The sequence below is a fragment of the Oncorhynchus tshawytscha genome, linkage group LG14, assembly GCF_018296145.1.
Source record: "Oncorhynchus tshawytscha isolate Ot180627B linkage group LG14, Otsh_v2.0, whole genome shotgun sequence".
In the NCBI taxonomy this organism is placed as follows: Eukaryota; Metazoa; Chordata; class Actinopteri; order Salmoniformes; family Salmonidae; genus Oncorhynchus; species Oncorhynchus tshawytscha.
The window spans coordinates 37,764,425-37,783,840 of record NC_056442.1 but is presented as its reverse complement, the minus strand read 5'-3'; the positions used below and the strand labels follow the sequence as shown (position 1 = coordinate 37,783,840).

Here is a 19,416-nt window from a genome sequence, read left to right as displayed (position 1 = left end):
ATTGAGGACAATACTGTCAGATGACACTGGTAACTTCAACTTCAATTTTTGCCTCAAAACTAATGCAATTGTTTTTATGTTTTTGTACATAAACTGGATAAGAGGTCACACGGTTGGTCACCTATGCCCCTGTCGTTTGTGTGTGTGTACTCACCTGGTGGTGCTAGAGAGAGTCCCAGGTTGTGCGCTGTATCCTAGAGAGACAGGACCGGGTTATTTCTACTCTGCTTTTAAGAATGTGTGATATCGGTATCTGCATCATCATCCACAACATGGAACTGTGGTCTATATTTTTATCAAGGCTGAGAGGGGGAGTTAGCGTTGCTTTACTTTTCATTGTTTTAGCTCTCACTTCAAAGTAGATGTTTTAAAGTGGGCTGAGAGGGAAGAGGACCTATGAGTGAAATAACATTTGTTCACATTTCCAACAGGTGCGAAGTCCTCCTGAGATCTGAATAAACTGAACTGTGATACCTTTTATTCATTCCCTTTAGTCATGTTCAATATGACTGATGATTTACGACTCAAACTCTTATCTTTGGAAACATGTAATTCTTTTGGAGTAGAGCACAGTTATTGATTTGTATAGCGCAATACCGATTTTTGTATTGATCTGTTGATGTGATGTGCTATACTGGACAGTTTGTCTGGCATGAATGACCACAAGGCACAATGGCAGGACATGGCAAGCACATAACATACTTTTGTATAGATAGTGTATGTGGACACCCCTTCAAATTAGTGGATTCAGCTATTTCAGCCACATCCGTTGCTAACAGGTGTATAAAGTCAGGTACACAGCCATGCAATCTCCATAGACAAACATTGGCAGTAGAATGGCCTTACTGAAGAGCTCATTGACTTTCAACATGACACTGTCATAGAATGCCACCTTTCCAACAAGTCAGTTTGTCAATTTTTGCCCTGCAAGAGCTGCCCCGGTCTACTGTATGTGCTGCTATTGTGAAATGGAAACGTCTAGGAGCAACAACGGCTCAGCCGAGAAGTGGTAGTCCACACAAGCTCACAAAACGGGACCGCAGAGTGCTGAAACGCGCAGCGTGTAAAAACCATCTGGCCTTGGTTGCAACTAGAGGTCGACCGATTAATCGTAATAGCCGATTTAATTAGGGCCGATTTTCAAGTTTTCATAACAATCGGTAATCTGCATTTTTGGACACGATTGTGGCCGACTACATTGCACTCCACGAGGAGCCTGCATGACAGGCTGACTACCTGTTACGCGAGTGCAGCAAGAAACCAAGGTAAATTGCCAGCTAGCATTAAACTTATCTTGTAAAAAAACAATGAATCTTAACATAATCACAAGTTAACTACACGTGGTTGATATTACTAGTTTATCTAGCTTGTCCTGCGTTGCATCTAATCGATGCGGTGCCTGTTAATGTCTCATTGAATCACAGCCTACTTCGACAAATGGGTGACGATTTAACATGCACATTCGTGAAAAAAGCACTGTCGTTGCACCAATGTCCATTGTTGGTTAGAACCATAAACATCAATGCCTTTCTTTAAAATCAATACACAAGTATATATTTTTACACCTGCATATTTAGTTAATATTGCCTGCTAACAGGAATTTATTTTAACTAGGGAAATTGTGTCACTTGTCTTTCGTTCCGTGCAAGCAGTCAGTGTATATGCAGCAGTTTGGGTCACCTGGCTCATTGCGAAGTCCATTTTTTCCTAACAAAGACCGTAGTTCATTTGTCAGAATTGTACATAATTATGACATAACAGCTATATTTAGACTTATGGATGCCACCCATTAGATAAAATACGGAACGGTTCCGTATTTCACTGAAAAAATAAACGTTTTGTTTTCGAAATGATAGTTTACGGATTTGACCATATTAATGAACTAAGGCTTGTATTTCTGTGTGTTATTATGTTATAATTAAGTCAATTATTTGATAGAGCAGTCTGACTGAGCGGTGGTAGGCAGCAGCAGGCTCGTAAGCATTCATTCAAACAGCACTTTCGTGCGTTTGCCAGCAGCTCTTCGCGTGCTTCAAGCATTGAGCTGTTTATGACTTCAAGCCTATCAACTCCCGCGATTAGGCTGGTGTAATCGATGTGAAATGGCTAGCTAGTTAGTGGGTTGCGCACTAATAGCGTTTCAATCGTTGACGTCACTCGCTCTGAGACCTTGAAGTACTTGTTCCCTTTGCTCTGCAAGAACCGCGGCTTTTGTGGAGAGATGGGTAACGATGCTTTTGGGAAGCTGTTGTCAATGTGTTCCTGGTTCGAGGCGAGGAGAGGGACAGAAGCTATACTGTTACACTGGCAATACTAAAGTGCCAATAAGAACTTTCAATAGTCAAAGGTATATGAAATACAAATGGTATAGAGAGAGAGAGTCCTATAATTCCTATAATAACTACAACCTAAAACTTCTTACCTGGGAATATTGAAGACTCATGTTAAAAGGAACCACCAGCTCTCATAGGTTCTCATGTTCTGAGCAAGAAACTTAAACGTTAGCTTTTTTAACATGGCACATATTGCACTTTTACTTTCTTCTCCAACACTTTGTTTTTGCATTATTTAAACCAAATTGAACATGTTTCATTATTTATTTGAGGCTAAATAGATTTTATTGATGTATTAAATTAAGTTAAAATAAGTGTTCATTCAGTATTGTTGTAATTGTCATTATTATAAATAAATAAATAAATTGGCCGATTTTAATCGGTATCAGCTTTTTTTGGTCCTCCAATAATCGGTATCGCCGTTGAAAAATCATATTCGGTCGACCTCTAGTTGCAACAGTCAGTACTGAGTTCTGCCTCTAGAAGCAATGTCAGCACAATAACCGTTTCTTTGGGAGCTTCATAAAATGGGTTACCATGGCTGAGCAGCCTCATACAAGCATTTCACGGCAAGGTCTACACCTGTTTTTTATTTGGCGCATTTGACAAATTAAAGTGTCGGCTGGAGTGGTGTAAAGCTCGCTGCCAATGAACTGTGGAGCAGACCAACGGATGAATCTGTAGTTGGCGGATGCCAGGAGAACGCTACCTGCCTGAATGCAGAGTGCCAATTGTAAAGTTTGGTGGAGGAGGAATAATGGTCTAGGGCTGTGTTTCATTGTTCGGACTAGACCCCTTAGTTCAAGTAAAGGGAAATCTTATGCTACAGCATATTTCCTGTTTCAGCATGACAATGCCCCCATGCACAAAGCGAGGTCCATACAGAAATGGTTTGTCGAGATCGGTGTGGAAGAACTTGACTGGCCTGCACAGAGCCCTGACCTAAACTCCATCAAGCACCTTTGGGATGAATTAGAACGCCAATTGCGAGCCAGGCCTAATCACCAAACGTCAGGGCTCAACCTCACTAGTGCTCTTGTGGCTGAAAGGAAGCAAGTCCCTGCAGCAATGTTCCAATATCTATTGGAAAGCCTTCCCAGAAGAGTGGAGGCTGTTGTAGCAGCAAAGGGAGGACCAACTCCATATTAATGACCATGATTTTAGAATGAGATGTTCGAGTGTCCACATACTTTTGGTCATGTAGTGTATAAGTGTCCAACATCTTCTGCCAGATTAACAGAGAGATAGAAGGCCAAAGTGGAACAAGTGGAGGGAAACTGTTTAGCGGAGGGGGCTTGCGTCCAAAAAAACGTAGACTGATTTAACTGGTAGCCTAAGTATGAATGCAGTGATGAAGAAGAGGATTGAGGGATTAAGAGGGACGATGGGGGCCAGATGTGGAGACTAAGAGAGGGGGAGGAAGAAATAAGGAGTGTGGAGAAGCATGGTGGGATGGCCTGGTAAACAGAGAGGGAGAGCCACTGTACTTGTCAGTACAAGCTCTGAGCAAAGCCTTATACAGACATTTCTTAGAGCGTGTGCCCCAGTCTTGCGCTGCAGTTTCCTGTTAACCCCTCACTGACTGAGAAACTATAGGCTCCCATTCCGGCTCCAAATGTCAGTGTTGGCTAACTTGGAGTTTCTGTCTTTTTATTTTAATTCTCAGCTAAACTTGGCCTTTGAGTTTGGTTTATTGGTTCTCCTGTAGGCGTTGTCTGTCTGTATTCAGGCCATAAACTTATCTTAATGTTATTATCAGAATGTTATCAGTTAGGTTGCTAGGAGCCTATAATTTGTCATCTTGACAGACAGGATATTTTCATAACCTTTGCATGCAAGAACACTTGGTTATGATTTTAACATGAGCAGTAGCCACAGCTAATGTTTCAAGGGTATGTGAAAATTCCTCAGATTAAGACTGAAAATGACCATTGCCTGGTTGAGCTATTTTAAGGTTCAGCCAGTGACCTATTGGCTCTCACAGTCCACTCTTACAGGTTAAATGAACTAGTCCGCGAGTTAACAGTGATCTTAACTACTAGTCTAGACTCTTAGCTAACCTTCGCGGACTGCATTATATGTGTTTTTTTGGACACTGTCACGGGAATAGGTTGTTTATGGCATTTATTTTTCATGGTTCATTCAGAAGCTAACGTGTGAAAAACGTGTGTCCATGTAGCATCCTGCCAACCTCTCGGACTCTGTTGACGTATGCACACACATGTAGTCTCAATATCTGTAGATGTATCAATAATTCACTCCTCACTCTGTCCTCCTGAGCCTATGCTTTCTCTCATATTAAAAATGCATTTGTTTCCCAGTCCTTTTCTCTGTACCTTCCCAGTTAGCAGCAGCCCTCGCCACTCAATACCTGGGTGGGTCACGTTCACTGAAAACAAGTGTGAGAGAACCTTTTGAAATAGAATATTGGCATACTTGCTGGATAAGTTCAGCTGGCACCTCTGTTTCTGTGCTTACTGACCACAATCCACGTCGCTCTTTCCTCACACCATTATGTCCCCAGCCAGGGACATCTTTATTTTATTTTTCCATCTATTAACTTCTTTCTTCACCTACCTTACCTAGCAATCATTTGGGTCAACAGTGAGCACATCAGTGTGTAAACTTGAAAGGGTGTGTGTGTGTGTGTGTGTGTGTGTGTGTGTGTGTGTGTGTTCACTAGTCAGGCTGAGTCAACCCTTATTAGGCATTGCTGGGAGCAAGAGGTGGGCTGTGGCTACAGAGCTGTGTCACAGGAAGCGGGAGATTGTATCATGGGATGGATGGATAGAGGAGAGGAGGAGTGGGGAAAAGAGATTGATAAAGAAAATGAGTCTGCTCTTCCTGGTTCTCTCTCGACTAGACTCCACTTTGGCAAAAAGACCATTGGCTACATGTACTGCAATGTGAACTTATCATGTCTGGACCGATACCTCCGGAGGTAGTGCAGGGCAGTGTAAACACAACTATCTCCTTGACACAACTCGTACCGGACAAATTGTTATAGCATAGCAATGTTTTTGAAACGTATAGACGTTTCACTTATTTTTCTTTAGGTTTTACCTGATATTGTAGTAACAGCCAGTTACATCTGAAATTATTTCAATTGCTTTTACCTCAGTGACTTCCATGATATAAATAAAATGAAGCCTGGTTTGTTCTAAGGTATCTTTTAATATGGTACCTAGTGTCAGCCTAAGAGCTCCAAATAGTTATTGTTCAGCTAAACATCAGCATTCAGCTACAGCCAGCACGTTTTACTTAAGTATTCAGAAATTATACTGAACAAAAATATAAATGCAAAAATTTCAAAGATGTTTCTGAGTTACACTTCATATAAGGAAATCAGTCAATTAATTTTTTTTTTCACATGACCGGGAATCTGTTGGTCACAGGTACCTTAACATTTAAAAAAAAATCTGTATCTGGTGTGACCACCATTTGCCTCATGCAGCACGACATGTCTTCTTCACATAGAGTTGATCAGACTATTGATTGTGGTCTGTGGAATGCTGTCCCACTTCTCTTCAATTGGGCCCAATGTCGTGCAATTCATCCGCTGCCAACACCTCATGTTTCAGCATAATGCACGGCTCCATGTTTCAGCATAATGCACGGCTCCATGTTTCAGCATAATGCACGGCTCCATGTTTCAGCATAATGCACGGCTCCATGTTTCAAGGATCTGTACACAGTTCCTGGAAGCTGAAAATGACCCAGTTCTTCCATGGCCATACTCACCAGACATGTCACCCATTGAGCATGTTTGGGATGCTCTGGATCAACGTGTACGTCAACGTGTTCCAGTTCTTGCCAATATCAAGCAACTTTGCACAGCCGTTTCCTGAAGTTAGCATGCCAATTGCACGCTCCTTCAACTTGAGACATCTGTGGCACTTTTTATTCACTCTATTTTATTTAACTAGCTAGCTTTCTAGCTAACGTTTCCTAGCTGTGTAGCCTATATTATAACATGAGTGACATCGTTCGATAACATTACTGTACTTTTATATTTGTTTTGGGGAGGTAAACATACATTACTGATATGCTAACATTACTTGATCATGAAGCATGTTGTTAGCTTTAAACTGTTCTCTCTGCTTCCACACGGCAAGCGGTACCGGAGCGTCAAGTCTGACAACAACAGGCTCCTAAACAGCTTCTATCCCCAAGCCATAAGACTGCTATATAGCTAATAAAATGACTACATAGACTATCTGCATTGACCCTCCTATTTAATTTTTATACTGTCTCTATGCACATTCTACACACTTACTCACCACGACCAACACACACACACACACACACACACACCGCTCCTCAGACTCATCTCTCGTAGTTGGAATAGGGACTCTGTCACTCACTCACTCAGCCTGTCTGAAGGTCAGGGACTTCCTTTATGTGTGACTAGGGGAGTGTGTGAACCTTGATATGAGCCAGAGTATCGGGGTGGCCCTCACTATCTGTCTGTCATTGTCACCATGTCTGGCTCTAGTCAGTAACACTTGTCTGTCAGTGCCACTGCACATAAGCCTACTTGCATAACACTGCAGTCCTCTCCTATAGATCGGTTTGAATTTCCAGTAGTCTCTAAAATGTGTTTTCGTTCTCTTAAAGACCAGGGGCTGCGAAATGCCAAGGTTTCTATTAGCTGGTACATTTCCCTAAGAACAGGTTGGCCAGTTGTATTGCTTCTTTAATCAGTACAACAGTTTTCAGCTGTGCTAACATAATTGCAAAAGGGTTTTCTAATGATCAATTAGCCTTTTAAAATTATAAACTTGGATTAGCTAACACAACGTGCCATTGGAACACAGGAGTGATGGTGGCTGATAATGGGCCTCTACTCCTAATATAGATATTCCATAAAAAATCTGCCGTTTCCAGCTATAATAGTCATTTGCAACATTAACAATGTCTACACTGTATTTCTGATCAATTTGAGGTTATTTTAATAGACAAAAAATGTGCTTCTCTTTCAAAAACAAGGACATTTCTAAGTGGCGGCAGTGGTCTAAGCTGGTTCGACTCCTTAAATTAGCCATTTAATTTTTTTGTTACGCAAAAAGAGTGCCTTTGCATCCCTGTTGATTTAAAAAAAAAAATAGCCCCTTTTCTCCCCAATTGTTAGTAGTTACTATCTTGTCTCATCGCTACAACTCCCGTATGGGCTCAGGAGAGACTAAGGTCGAAAGCCATGCGTCCTCCGAAACCCAACCAAGCCGCACTGCTTCTTAACACAGCGCGCATCCAACCCGGAAGCCAGCCGCAACAATGTGTCGGAGGAAACACTGTGCACCTGGCGACCTGGTTAGCGTGCGTTGCGCCCGGCACGCCACAGGAGTTGCTAGTGCGCGATGAGCCACGGATATCCCTACCGGCCAAACCGGACGACGCTAGGCCAATTGTGCCTCGCCCCACGGACCTCCCGGTCGCGGCCGGCTGTGAAGGAGCCTGGGCGCGAACCCAGAGTCTCTGGTGGCACAGCTAGACTACTGCGCCACCCAGGAGGCCCCACTGTTGATATTTTAAGTAGAAATTGTGAACCAATATTGAATTTTAAAAGCCTGTTATATATCTTTTTTTAAATGCATTTTAATATAGACCACATGGAGAATTCAATAGATATGAATAAAGACTTGTTAAAGTGCCAAAAACCCTCTTTGACATCTATGAAGATTTTAACCCACTTAACCCCAACATTTTCAGCATTGTAAAGCCCTAGTTATTTTGTTGTTTTGACAAAGATTATTATTTACTTCAGCTGGTTCGACTCTTTTTGGCCATTTTTCTGGTGTTTTGTGGTGGGAAAATAAGTGGGTCGAGTGTAACACGTCAACCCTATTACCCATAGATAGACAGGCTAAAAATATTTTAGCAATTTATACATTTTTGTGAAGTTTGCATTCGATTGCCACTCCCTGTTGCACACAAGTTTCCATTCCCCCGTCACAAGAAGATTCAGGGCTGATTTAAGATGAAATTGTCAACCCTGTTACTTTATTTGGCACTTACTTTAGATTTCATCATGATAAAAAGGTAGTAACATTTTTTTTGACCAGCGCCTTTTACACTTCTCAAAAGGCGCTGACTTGGTGGAACGATCCTACTGCATTCCTGCTCTCTCTTTTTATATTTATTTAACTAGGCAAGTCAGTTAAGAACAAATTCTTATTTACAATGACAGCCTAGGGTTAACTGCCTTGTTCAGGGGCAGATTATTTTGTTTTACCTTTTCAGCTCGGGGATTCAATCTTGCGACCTTTCGGCTACTAGTCTAACACTCTAACCACTAGGCTACCTGCTGCCCCGTGTCTCTCTCGTCTGTCTCTCCTACTCTTCCTCCATCGCTTCCCTCACAATGTCTCTCTCTTTCATACATGCACTAACATCTGGTAAATGCATCTGCATATTCTCACAATATACATGTCAAGGGAGGACCTAAACTTAGACTATACACTCACAGGCGTATAAATAGCCTGTTGATTGTGCTGAAGAGACACCATTCATTATGTTGTATTACCTGTTGCTCCCTCCCTTCATTAAGAGTGTATTGAGGTGGCTTGCATCAGTGCTCGGGGGTCCATTGACAGCCATAGTGTGACAGTGGCTGGGTGAGTTTGAACAGAGCAACTGGACGATTGCCTGTATGGACTGGCTCAACTCTCAAGCATGTCTTGTTTATGGCAGCATGTGACCTAGCTCATTTTTATGATTCTTTCTCCCTCTCTTCTCCGCCCCCTCTCTTCCTACCCTGCTGTCCTCCACTATACTTTCCCCTGGTTCCCTCCTTCTCCATTATTAGCCCTTCTCCCAACACCATCCCTTCTTCCCTTACTCCTGGCCCCCCTTTCTCTCTCTAGCTCTCTATCTATTCAACTCTAAGCTTTTTTTGCATAATAAATCATTCCACTGTCTCTCCTTTAGTGAGTCCAGTATCTGCCAGGCTCGGGCCACGGTGATGATCTATGATGATGGGAATAAGATGTGGCTCCCGGCAGGAACAGGGTCTCAGACCTTCAGCAGGGTCCAGATCTACCACAACCCCTCCACTAACGCCTTCAGAGTGGTGGGACGCAAGATGCAGACAGATCAACAGGTAGAGTGCGTGTGTGTGTATATGTACAGTATCTATGACAATGGGTTTTAGTCTGTGTGCATGCTTGTTTCACTGATTGTGTGTTTGGTCTTGTGTGATGTTGTACATCATCAACAGCTTCAAACCTCTAGTACCAACAAGCCCGGCCAGCTGGAGAACTGTGAATCAGCCCTTTATCCACCTATGGCCATGCGCAGGCAGGCTAACGCCCACTAACCACCTCTGTGACGCAAGCACAAACACCCTACCCCAGGTTCTATGTGCTGGTTCAAGGAGCTGTGTTCTGTCTCCTGTAGTTCCCCCATCAGGGCCAACAGGCTAGTACAGTCCTGGGTGAGATCAATACTTACATCTCCTGTACTGTCACAGCTTTAACAATGGAACAAGACAAACAGCACTATATATACTGAACAAATGTATAAACACAACATATAAAGTCTTGGTCCCATGTTTCATGAGCTGAAATAAAAGATGCCAGACATTTTCCACATTCACAAAAAAGCTTTTTTCTCTCTAATTCTGTGCACAAATATTTTTACATCACTGCTAGTGAGCATGTCTCCTTTGCCAAGATAATCCATCCACCTGTGGAGTGGTAAATCAAGAAGCTGATTAAACAGCATGATCATTACACAGGTGGACCTTGTGCTCGGGACAATAAAAGGCCATTCTAAAATGTGCAGTTTTGTCACGCAACACAATGCCACAGTTGTTTCAAGTTTTGAGGGAGTGTGCAATTGGCATGCTGACTGCAGGAATGTCCATCAGAGCTGTTGCAAGATAAGATAATGTTCATTTCTCTACCATAAGCCACCCCGTTGTTTTAGAGAATTTGGCAGTACATCCAACCAGCCTCATAACCACAGATCACGTGTAACCACAACAGCCTATGACCTCCACGTCCGGCTTCTTCACTTGTGGGATCGTCTGAGACCAGTCACCCGGACAGCTGATGAAACTGAGTATTTCTGTCTGTAATAAAGCCCTTTTGTGGGGGAAAAACTAATTCCTATTGGCAGCATGCCCTCCAAGGCCCACCCCTGCCCGGTCATGTGAAATGCATAGATCATGGTCTAATGAATTTATTTAAATTGACTGATTTCCTTATGAACTGTAACTCAGTAAAATAGTTGAAATTGTTGCATGCTGCATTTATATTTTCGTTCTGTATAGATATAGTATCTGACCATCCCATCCCCCTCTCGCTTCCGCCTCTCCTGCTCTCTCTCCGTACAATTCTTTCTTTAAACATCCAGTCGCCTAAGTGTTTCCCATAGACGTATCTTAAAGTGGATTATGATTCCTGAGAGGTATTTGGCCAGCTCAACCATTTCCTGTGACAATTAAGGAAGCCTTCCCCCTCTCTCTGAGTATATCTGTCCCCTCCCTCTGTGTCTGCTTCTGCTTCTATCTCTCCCTGACTCTTTTGGCGCGGGGAGTTTAGGTGCTTGCTCGCTCCTCCGCTCTGTGGAATTCAGGGGTTTTAAAACAAATAGAGAAATGATGCATCAGCACATTCAAACCCAGAGCACCATGGCCTGTATTGAATCACCAGGCTGGTGCCACCTGCTGGACTGATATAGACCTAGAGTGCATTTCTCTTGTCATAACTGGCTTCCTGTCCTTGATCTGAAAGCACAGGCTGAGTGCAATGTGGAAAAAGCTTTCAATTAGGAAGATGGAAGAGAGGATACCATGCCACATTAGACTGAGATGCACCCTAAACACTAACACTTAGGGTTGTGCGATATATCATGATTACTGGTATGGATCCACATACCGGTATGGATTTTTATCACAGAGTGTTTGTATTAAGGTCTAATATTGCCATTACACATGTAGTTCCTTCCATACAACCTGAGTAAGGACCGTTCACTTCTCTAACATCTGCAGTTTGTCCATTTGAACTACACAGAGCATCACCTTGTTTCTTGATAAAGAAGTGGGATATGACGTGGATGTCGATTTAAGACAGCCCCCCGCACCTCTGATTCAGAGGGGTTGGGTTAAATGCAGAAGATACATTTGAGTTGAATGCATTCAGTTGTACAACTGACTAGGTGTCCCCCTTTCCCTTATCCATGATATGCCAATGTTGGGAGTGTCTTGACTCGTGTCTTGACTCCGACCCCTTTCTCTCTAAGGTGGTGATTAACTGTCCGATTGTGAAGGGCCTGAAGTACAATGAGGCCACGCCCAACTTCCACCAGTGGCGAGACGCGCGGCAGGTGTGGGGGCTCAACTTCGGCAGTAAGGAGGATGCCGCCCTCTTCGCCAGCGGAATGGCCCATGCACTGGAGGTGCTCAACTCTCTGGCAGACGCAGGTACTATTAGAATGGATTTTACATGTAGCCTCAGCATACATGACAACATGCTTTACAATACCTAGAGGCACAGCACAGTCTGAGAAATAATTGAGAGATGCATGTGTGGAAACATGAGCATGACTTGCATCTCACAGCTTTTTTAAAGTTATACTATGAAAATCGCTTTATCTCCAGGTTACGCTACCCTCCCCCGCCCAGTGTCAAATGGACCTTCCCCAGAGGAGCTGGAACAGCAGCGGAGGTACCAAGTGTGGGATATCCGGGGGAGTACAGTACAGTACACTCACCTTTACTTCCACATTGAGTTGTAATTAAGGGTCAGTACAGGTATCAAGACAAGACAGTTTCATATGACCAGTCCCACTGACACGGTTTGACATAACCACACTGACTCAGAGGATTTGTCAGCATTAGCCTTACGCCGCTTAGCCCTCAGCCAGTCTCTTGAGGTCAGAGGTTGAAAAGCTAAAGAAGGTCAACTCCTCTTTGACATCGAAATCCATCCTTTCCTACCTCTTCCTGTGGACCCCACACTCACCAAGGATACGTTCAGCTTTACCCCTAATCTCATTTAGTCTAATGGGCAATATGACACACTGTGGAGACTCTGGGATAGGCTGGCAAGGTTGTCTGTCAAATGGTGGTAGTAATGGTCACAGATATGATTGTCACGATGGCGCCGACAGAGAAGGGCGACATCTTACGAGTTCCAAGTCGTTTGTATATATAGTGACTTTTATTGTATTTCTTTACTTTTCTTGTACAGAAAGTTCATAGTATTATCACATATGCACTTCTGGAAACCAGATTGACAGTTACAAACCTCGATTTTGACTTCAACTCCAACTCAGCTGTTCCACTGTTCATACCGAACCCTATTACCTTTGTTCCATGGGCTACCAAGAATCTGCAGGCCTAGATGTGAGACGAGGTGGAGTCGATTCTATTAGCAAATGTGCAGTCACTTGAGAATAAGAAAAAGACTTGAAAGCTGTAATATTATGTCTTACTGAAACACTATGCACGTAGTACTCGGTGGATTCTCCATGCAGCGGCAGGATCGGGGAAGTCGAAAGGAAATGGAGTGTTTTTTTTTCATAAATAACAACTGTACTGCTTCAAGTGTGAAGGAAATCTCTAGCAATTCTTTTCTCCCCCGTCCTCCCTTCGGGAAAATCTTAGCATGACTCCATTCTCCTGCTTCCTGTTTACAAACAAACTCAAACAGGAAGTACCAGTGATTCACTCAATACGGAAGTAGTCGGATGAAGCAGACACGAGGATACAAGACTGTTTTGCTAGTACAGACTGGGATGTGTTCTGGGATTCATTCGATAGCATTGACGATCTCAATTGCACTTCACACTGCCCTCTCCCATCTGGACAAGAGGGGAAATAACTATGTGAATACTGTTCATAGGGGTGGCAGGTAGCCTAGTGGTTAGAGCGTTGGACCTATAACCGAAAGGTTGCTAGATCAAATTCCTGAGCTGACAAGGTCAAAATCTGTCGTTCTGCCCCTGAGCAAGGCAGTTAACCCATTGTAAATACAAAATTGTTCTTAACTGACTTGCCTGGTTAAATACATTTAGTATATATATATATATACTACAGCGCAGCCTTCAACATGATAGTCCCCTCCAAGCTAATCACCAAGCTAGAGACCCTGAGACTGAACCCCTCCCTTTGCAACTGGATCCTGGACTTCCTGACTGGCCAGCCCTAGGTGGTGAGGGTAGGCAACAACACCTCCGCCACACTGACCCTCAACACAGGGGCCTCTCAGGGGTGTGTGCTTAGTCCCCTTCTGTAATCCCTTTCAACCCACGACTTTTTGTCCTCCACCATCAAGTTTGCTGAATATACGACAGCGGTAACCCTGATCACCAACGGCGATGAGTCTGCTTACAGAGAGGTGGCCAGAGACCTAGCAGTGTGGTGCCAGGACAACCTATTCCCTCAATGTCAGCAAGACAAAGGAGCTGATTGTGACTGCAGGGAGAGCACGTCCCGCCATCCACATCAACAGGGCTGTTGTGGAAGGGGTCGAGAGCTTCAAGTTCCTTTGCGCCAACATCCACTAAGGACCTAACATTGTCCACCCGCACAGTTGTGAAGCGGGCACAGCAGCGCCTCTTCCCCCTCAGGAGGCTGAACAGATTTGGCATGGGCCTTTGGATCCTCAAAAAGTTCTACAGCTGCACCATAGAGTGCATCTTGACTGGTTGCATCTCCGCTTGGTATGGCAATTGCACCGTCCTTGACCGCAAAGCACTACAAAAGGGGGGTGCGGACAGCCCAATACATCACTGGGGTCGAGCTCCCTGCCATCCAGAACCTCTATATCAGGAGGTGTTAGAGGAAGGCCCAAAAAAACACTCCAGCCACCCTAGCCATAGACTGCTCATTCTGCTACTGTCCAGCAAACGGTACCGGAGCATCGGTCTCGGACCAACAAGCTTCGAGGCAGTTCTCTGGGGTGAAGAATGAGGACAGACTAATCTGGGTTTGGCGGATGCCAGGAGAACGTTACCTGCCCCAATGCATAGTGCCAACTGTAAAGTTTGGTGGAGGATGAATAATGGTCTGGGGCTGTTTTTTCATGGTTCAGACGGGGTCCCTTAGTTCCAGTGAAGGGAATATTAATGCTACAGCATACAATGACATTCTAGACAATTCCATGCTTCCAACAGTTTGGGGAAGGTTCTTTCCTGTTTCAGCATAATTCCCCATGCACGAAGCGAGATCCCTAACACGAAATTGTTTGTCAAGACAACCCCATCGAACACCTTTGGCATGAATTGGAAGGGCGACTGCGAGCCAGGCCTAACCGCCCAACCTCACTAATGCTCTTGTGGCTGAATGGAAGCAAGTCCCCGCAGCAATGTTCTAACATCTAGTGGAAAGCCTTCCCAGAAGATTGGAGGCTGTTATAATGAGATGTTCGACAAGTAGGTGTCCATATACTTTTGGTCATGTAGTGTATCTACCTCAAATACCTTGTACCTCTGCACATTGATCTGGTACTGTTACTCCCTATATATATATATATCTCCATTCTTGTGTGTTTTATTTTAAACTGCATCATTGGGATGCGCTCGTAAGTAATTATCATGGCAAAGTCTACACCAGCCCTCAGTCAACCAACAGTGCTTTAAAGTGTGTGTGGCGACAGCAGCTCCTGTGGGTGACAGATGTGTTGGGGTAGGGGACCTGGAGCGACCCGGATTAGGGCTTCTGGCCAGATGTGGACTTTAATTTCAGTGCTAGGCTAATCAGAAGCTGTGAAATGCCCCTTCACAGACCCAGCATGGCCGCATAGTCAGCACAATTTATTCACGAATATGCTCTTCAGTCTAACACTGCTCCAGAGCCATCTGTCACAATTAGACAGTGCCCACTGTGATTGTTTGAACATGGTTGTTGCTTTAATGAAAGGATTGCTGGTACAGTTCACTTGCCATGTTATCATTGTCGAAAGATGAAAAACAAAATGTAATTTCTCTGCTATGCCACCTCTGGCTAGATACCTTCTTTTCATGGAGGATGTGGTGCCTTCCCATTCATCCCTTCACCATATACAACATTGTTATATTATTTGTGCCTTTCTAAATCTGTTTGGGTGTATTAGTGTATGTTTGTTTGTCTCTGTGTTAATCCCCATGAGTTTTGTCCCTGTAGGCTGGAGCAACAAGAAAGAGAGCGGCAGGAGTGGGAGAGACTGGAGAGAGAGAGACAACAAGCTGCAGCAGGTCAGAGGCACCATCTTGTGTCAAACAGCCACACTGACAGCAATACAGTTCGCCTTTTTCAACACTGTGACAGTCTCTTACCTTTTTTATTTTTAGTGCCCACTCCTCCAGTCCCACCGTTGGCCCCCCCAGCACCTCCGGGGCCCCCTCCACCCCCAGGACCTCCTCCGTCTGGGCCCCCTCCTCCCCCTGGACCACCTCCCCCAGGACCCCCGGCCGCAGGATCAGGACCCCCGCCCGCCCCACCGCTGCCCTCCCCAGGAGGAGATGGGGGCCTAGGGGGAGGTGCAGGGGGCCTGGCGACAGCCTTAGCTGCGGCCAAGCTCCGCAGAGTGGCCAAGGTGAGAGACAGAAAGGAGAAATAGTGGCCTCAGGATAAGAATTAGCGTAACAGTTGTTTTGTATCTGTTGTATCGATCTCCACATTTTATGCAACCACCAATTATTTCTGATTTGGACTTCAATGCAAATCATTTTGAATGCCGAGCCTCTCTGTTTTGCAGTGCTAGCTAGAGCTAAAGGTGGTATTGTATCGATACTCTAACTGCTCCTGTGTCTTCTACTGCTCTCTGTAGGACGATAGTGGTAGTGTTGCTGCTGCTTCTTCTGCTGCAGCACCGGCTGCCAAGCCTGATCAAAGCCGCACCAGTGGGTCCATCGGTGGTGGTGGTGGAGGAGGCCTGATGGGTGAGATGGCATCCATCCTGGCACGGAGGTAGGTGGTACTGAAGAGAGCACTGCTATAAATGAACAGATTCATACACCCCAGTCAAGAGCGCTGTGTATGCACCTCTATGGATCTGATCCGGCTTAGTGAATCTTTAAGTGTTGTACCACACTATTACTCTCCTTTTGTCTATCTTGTTCAGGAAAAAAATGGCAGACGGTGGGGCAAAGCCACCTGCTAAGACAGATAATGTAAGTATTTGTTAATTTATTGGCCAACTATGTCATAAGTACATAATTGAGCAATTTCCATGTAGTCAAAAAACACTCACGTTTGTCTGGTCTCTGTTTCCTTTCTCCCTACAGGATGACTCAGAGTCTCAAGGCCAAAGTGGTGAGAACTGCGTGTGTCAGTCTGTTTTGTTTGTACATAGGAAGACAAATGTGCTTAATATTAGACTTTTATACAATTTTGATGTAAAATATCCCTCTCTCCTTTTTAGACACTCTTGGAAGAAGACCATGGGAGAAATCAGCCACTATGCCCAGGTAAGTTTTCAGCTTCCTATGCTCTCTCTCTGTCTCTGTCTCTCTCTCTCTCTGTCTCTCTGTCTCTGTCTGTAGTAAGAGCAGCCTGTGTGGACGTATGTCAGTCTCAGAATTCAAAGAGGGGTGTGTGTGTTGATGAATTGGTTGCTTCACATTGTAAGAGCAGAGTGTGTGTCTCTCACAAACAGGAATAACTCCATCTCCAAGAGCATGGACTCCACCTCTCCCTTGCCCCAGGGTCCCAGGTACAAAGTCCCTCCCCTGACAAGACAACAGGACTAATGCTTTCCTGTTCTCTCTAGCATACCGTCCCATCTCCCTTCTCTCTGTCAGGTCAACAGGGGCACAGCTTCAGATCGTGGTGCTGGGCTATTGTACTGTTGACAGCACCACCTAGTGGACCTCAGAAAGCTATGACTACTGTGACAGCCTTTCTCATCTGGATCATTCCATTCTGATATGTGAATTGATATCCCTTGATGTAGTATAGAATGGAATTTTGTGTGTTTTTGTCTGGCATTTCTGGACATTTGGTTCTGTGGTCAACAGTCAAATGTCATTGAAACTTTGAAAGCTAGCCTTGGGTTGTCTGGTGTATGTGTGGTGCTTCCTGAAGCCTCTTTGGGGGTGCTATGGTGATGGGTTGGATTAACAGCGTGGGTTGTCAGTGATGGGACTATGTTCGATCTTAATCAGTCTCTCCCTTTCTCTCTGCCTCCCCTACCCACTCGCTTTCTTTCCACCCCGTCTTCACACTGTATCCAGGGTGAAGCATGCAGGTGGTAGTAATGATGCTGGAGGTGGTGAAGAGACAGATATGGAGAGGATTAAACAGGTAAATATTATTTTCTGAAGCACCTCTAATGCCAAGACTAGTATAGACATATAATCATATGCAATACTAAGACTGCAAATTATAGAATGTTTTGGTTGCTTCCTGTAGGAGATTCTTGACGAGATGCGGAAGGAGTTACAAAAAGTCAAGGAGGAGATAATCGGAGGTGAGACTATGCAGATATTTGTTTTGGGCCACAACTATTTTTCACACGGAAACCGCTTAAATGACATTTGAATAAAAGTCCAAATTAAGTGGGGGGGGGGGGAGAACAAAGGCAGTACTTTTCTTTGTCAGGTGTTGTATTGATTGTTTCTTGTCTCTCTCCTGTTCCACAGCCTTTATTGAGGAGCTACAGAAGAGGGGTTCCACATAGTTCTACTAGAGGAACAGGGGGATGCGATGGATGGAGGTTATGGCCCTTTGTGGACCTCCCATATCACCCCCTCCAGTGTAGCCCAGGGATTTTTCTTTCTCCCCTTCACACATTCTCACATTCACACACACCTACAGACTTGCACACGCCATGTACACGTTAACCCAGGGAACCGATACACAAATACAGGAATAGATCACCTACTACCACCCCATCTGTGATGACACAACCTCTCCTCACTCATCCCTTCTTGTATCCCAACTCTTCCTTAATTTCATGAGAACCACTGTAGAGCACATAATCACGGCTGCTGTTACTCTTACTCCTTGTCATGTACAATTGTTTCTCTCCCCCCATGTATCTGCCCCATAGAAATCCTGCTCCTATTCACTCTCTTTGTCAGACAGACCAGTGTTTTTACTGGGGTCTTCAGTATTCAGGGAAGATCATATCATTAATTCTTGTTACTGTAATGGGAGAGTGGTTGGTTGGCTTTTGTAAGAATCCTCTTTAACTTGGCACAGCTTCGACCTCAAACACGGCTTTCAAATAAAAACATTTTATATGGGCCAAGACGACATAGGCCTATCTTGAGAATGTGTGGTGACGGGAGGAAACTAATAGATTGTACAGGGACCCCATGGTGGAGGGCTTTCATCCACAGCACACACTGCTCCCTTCAGGCCTGGTGCACAAGAGCTTGTACTGCACTACTGCCTTGAAGCCAGCGCTACTTCTCCCAAGTGTACTGCTCTGTCAATGGCCAAAAAAGAGACCCTACACAAACTTCAGTTCTACAGACTTTGAGGAGAAGTCAGAGGAGACATGCAAAGGGAATGTGATGGACGACCTCCTGGAGTGCCATGAGAGAGGAGAGTACTGTGGTTCTGTGCTATGGAGGGAATCCTAGTTCTTTCTGCATTGCACTTGGCCTGGAGAAAGTGTGCATTTTGTGTGCCACTCAGAATCGACAAAACACTCATCTTTCCCTTCTGCTCAAAATGAGGCACTAATAATTTGCCAGTGCAGTGGTCCTAAACTGTACTGTTTATTTTGTTTGAAAAATGTTTTCTAACAACATTGAAACATAAGAATTCGGCCATGACCAAGTCAATTAATTGGCCATGACCAACTGCCTTGGAGAATATATATTTAAAAAAGAATTGGGGGGAGGCTAGCAAAATTGAAATTATGTTTCTATTTTAATTGAGGTGAATGGGACATTTTTGGATTGCTTTCTTTTTAAGAGATGTAATTGGGTTACTGTTTTTGTTTTGTTTTTCTAATAGAGTATAGGCTTTTTACACTGAAATATAAATAAAACAGCGTAGAGACACTGGATTAGAGATGCCTTTTATAGTCAAATACAGCCGCTTCTTGTAATGCATCAGCTTCTTGAGTCTCCTTTTTTTTGGTTTTTCCATTGCTCTTTTTAAGCCTTAAATATTTTTTAGGATATTCTGGCTGTCAAGGCATTG

General features: G+C 44.2%; 1 protein-coding gene across 2 annotated transcripts in view; it reads left to right on the top strand.

Annotated features, from left to right (window-relative positions):
• The window catches only part of vaspb (vasodilator stimulated phosphoprotein b), a 28,873-nt gene extending 9,548 nt beyond the window's left edge, over window positions 1-19,325 (top strand). Inside the window, exons 2-14 of one of the 2 annotated variants that reach the window (XM_024445356.2) lie at window positions 9,261-9,432; window positions 11,577-11,757; window positions 11,935-12,001; window positions 15,442-15,512; window positions 15,609-15,853; window positions 16,088-16,227; window positions 16,382-16,430; window positions 16,545-16,572; window positions 16,682-16,727; window positions 16,916-16,972; window positions 17,493-17,562; window positions 17,671-17,728; window positions 17,901-19,325. In XM_024445356.2, the coding sequence (XP_024301124.1) occupies window positions 9,261-9,432; window positions 11,577-11,757; window positions 11,935-12,001; window positions 15,442-15,512; window positions 15,609-15,853; window positions 16,088-16,227; window positions 16,382-16,430; window positions 16,545-16,572; window positions 16,682-16,727; window positions 16,916-16,972; window positions 17,493-17,562; window positions 17,671-17,728; window positions 17,901-17,938 (1,222 nt within the window). In that variant the 3' untranslated portion in view covers window positions 17,939-19,325. The remainder of the gene's footprint in view (window positions 1-9,260; window positions 9,433-11,576; window positions 11,758-11,934; window positions 12,002-15,441; window positions 15,513-15,608; window positions 15,854-16,087; window positions 16,228-16,381; window positions 16,431-16,544; window positions 16,573-16,681; window positions 16,728-16,915; window positions 16,973-17,492; window positions 17,563-17,670; window positions 17,729-17,900) is intronic. The other variant, XM_024445358.2, reaches the window with a different exon arrangement.
• Window positions 19,326-19,416: the final 91 nt, after the last annotated feature.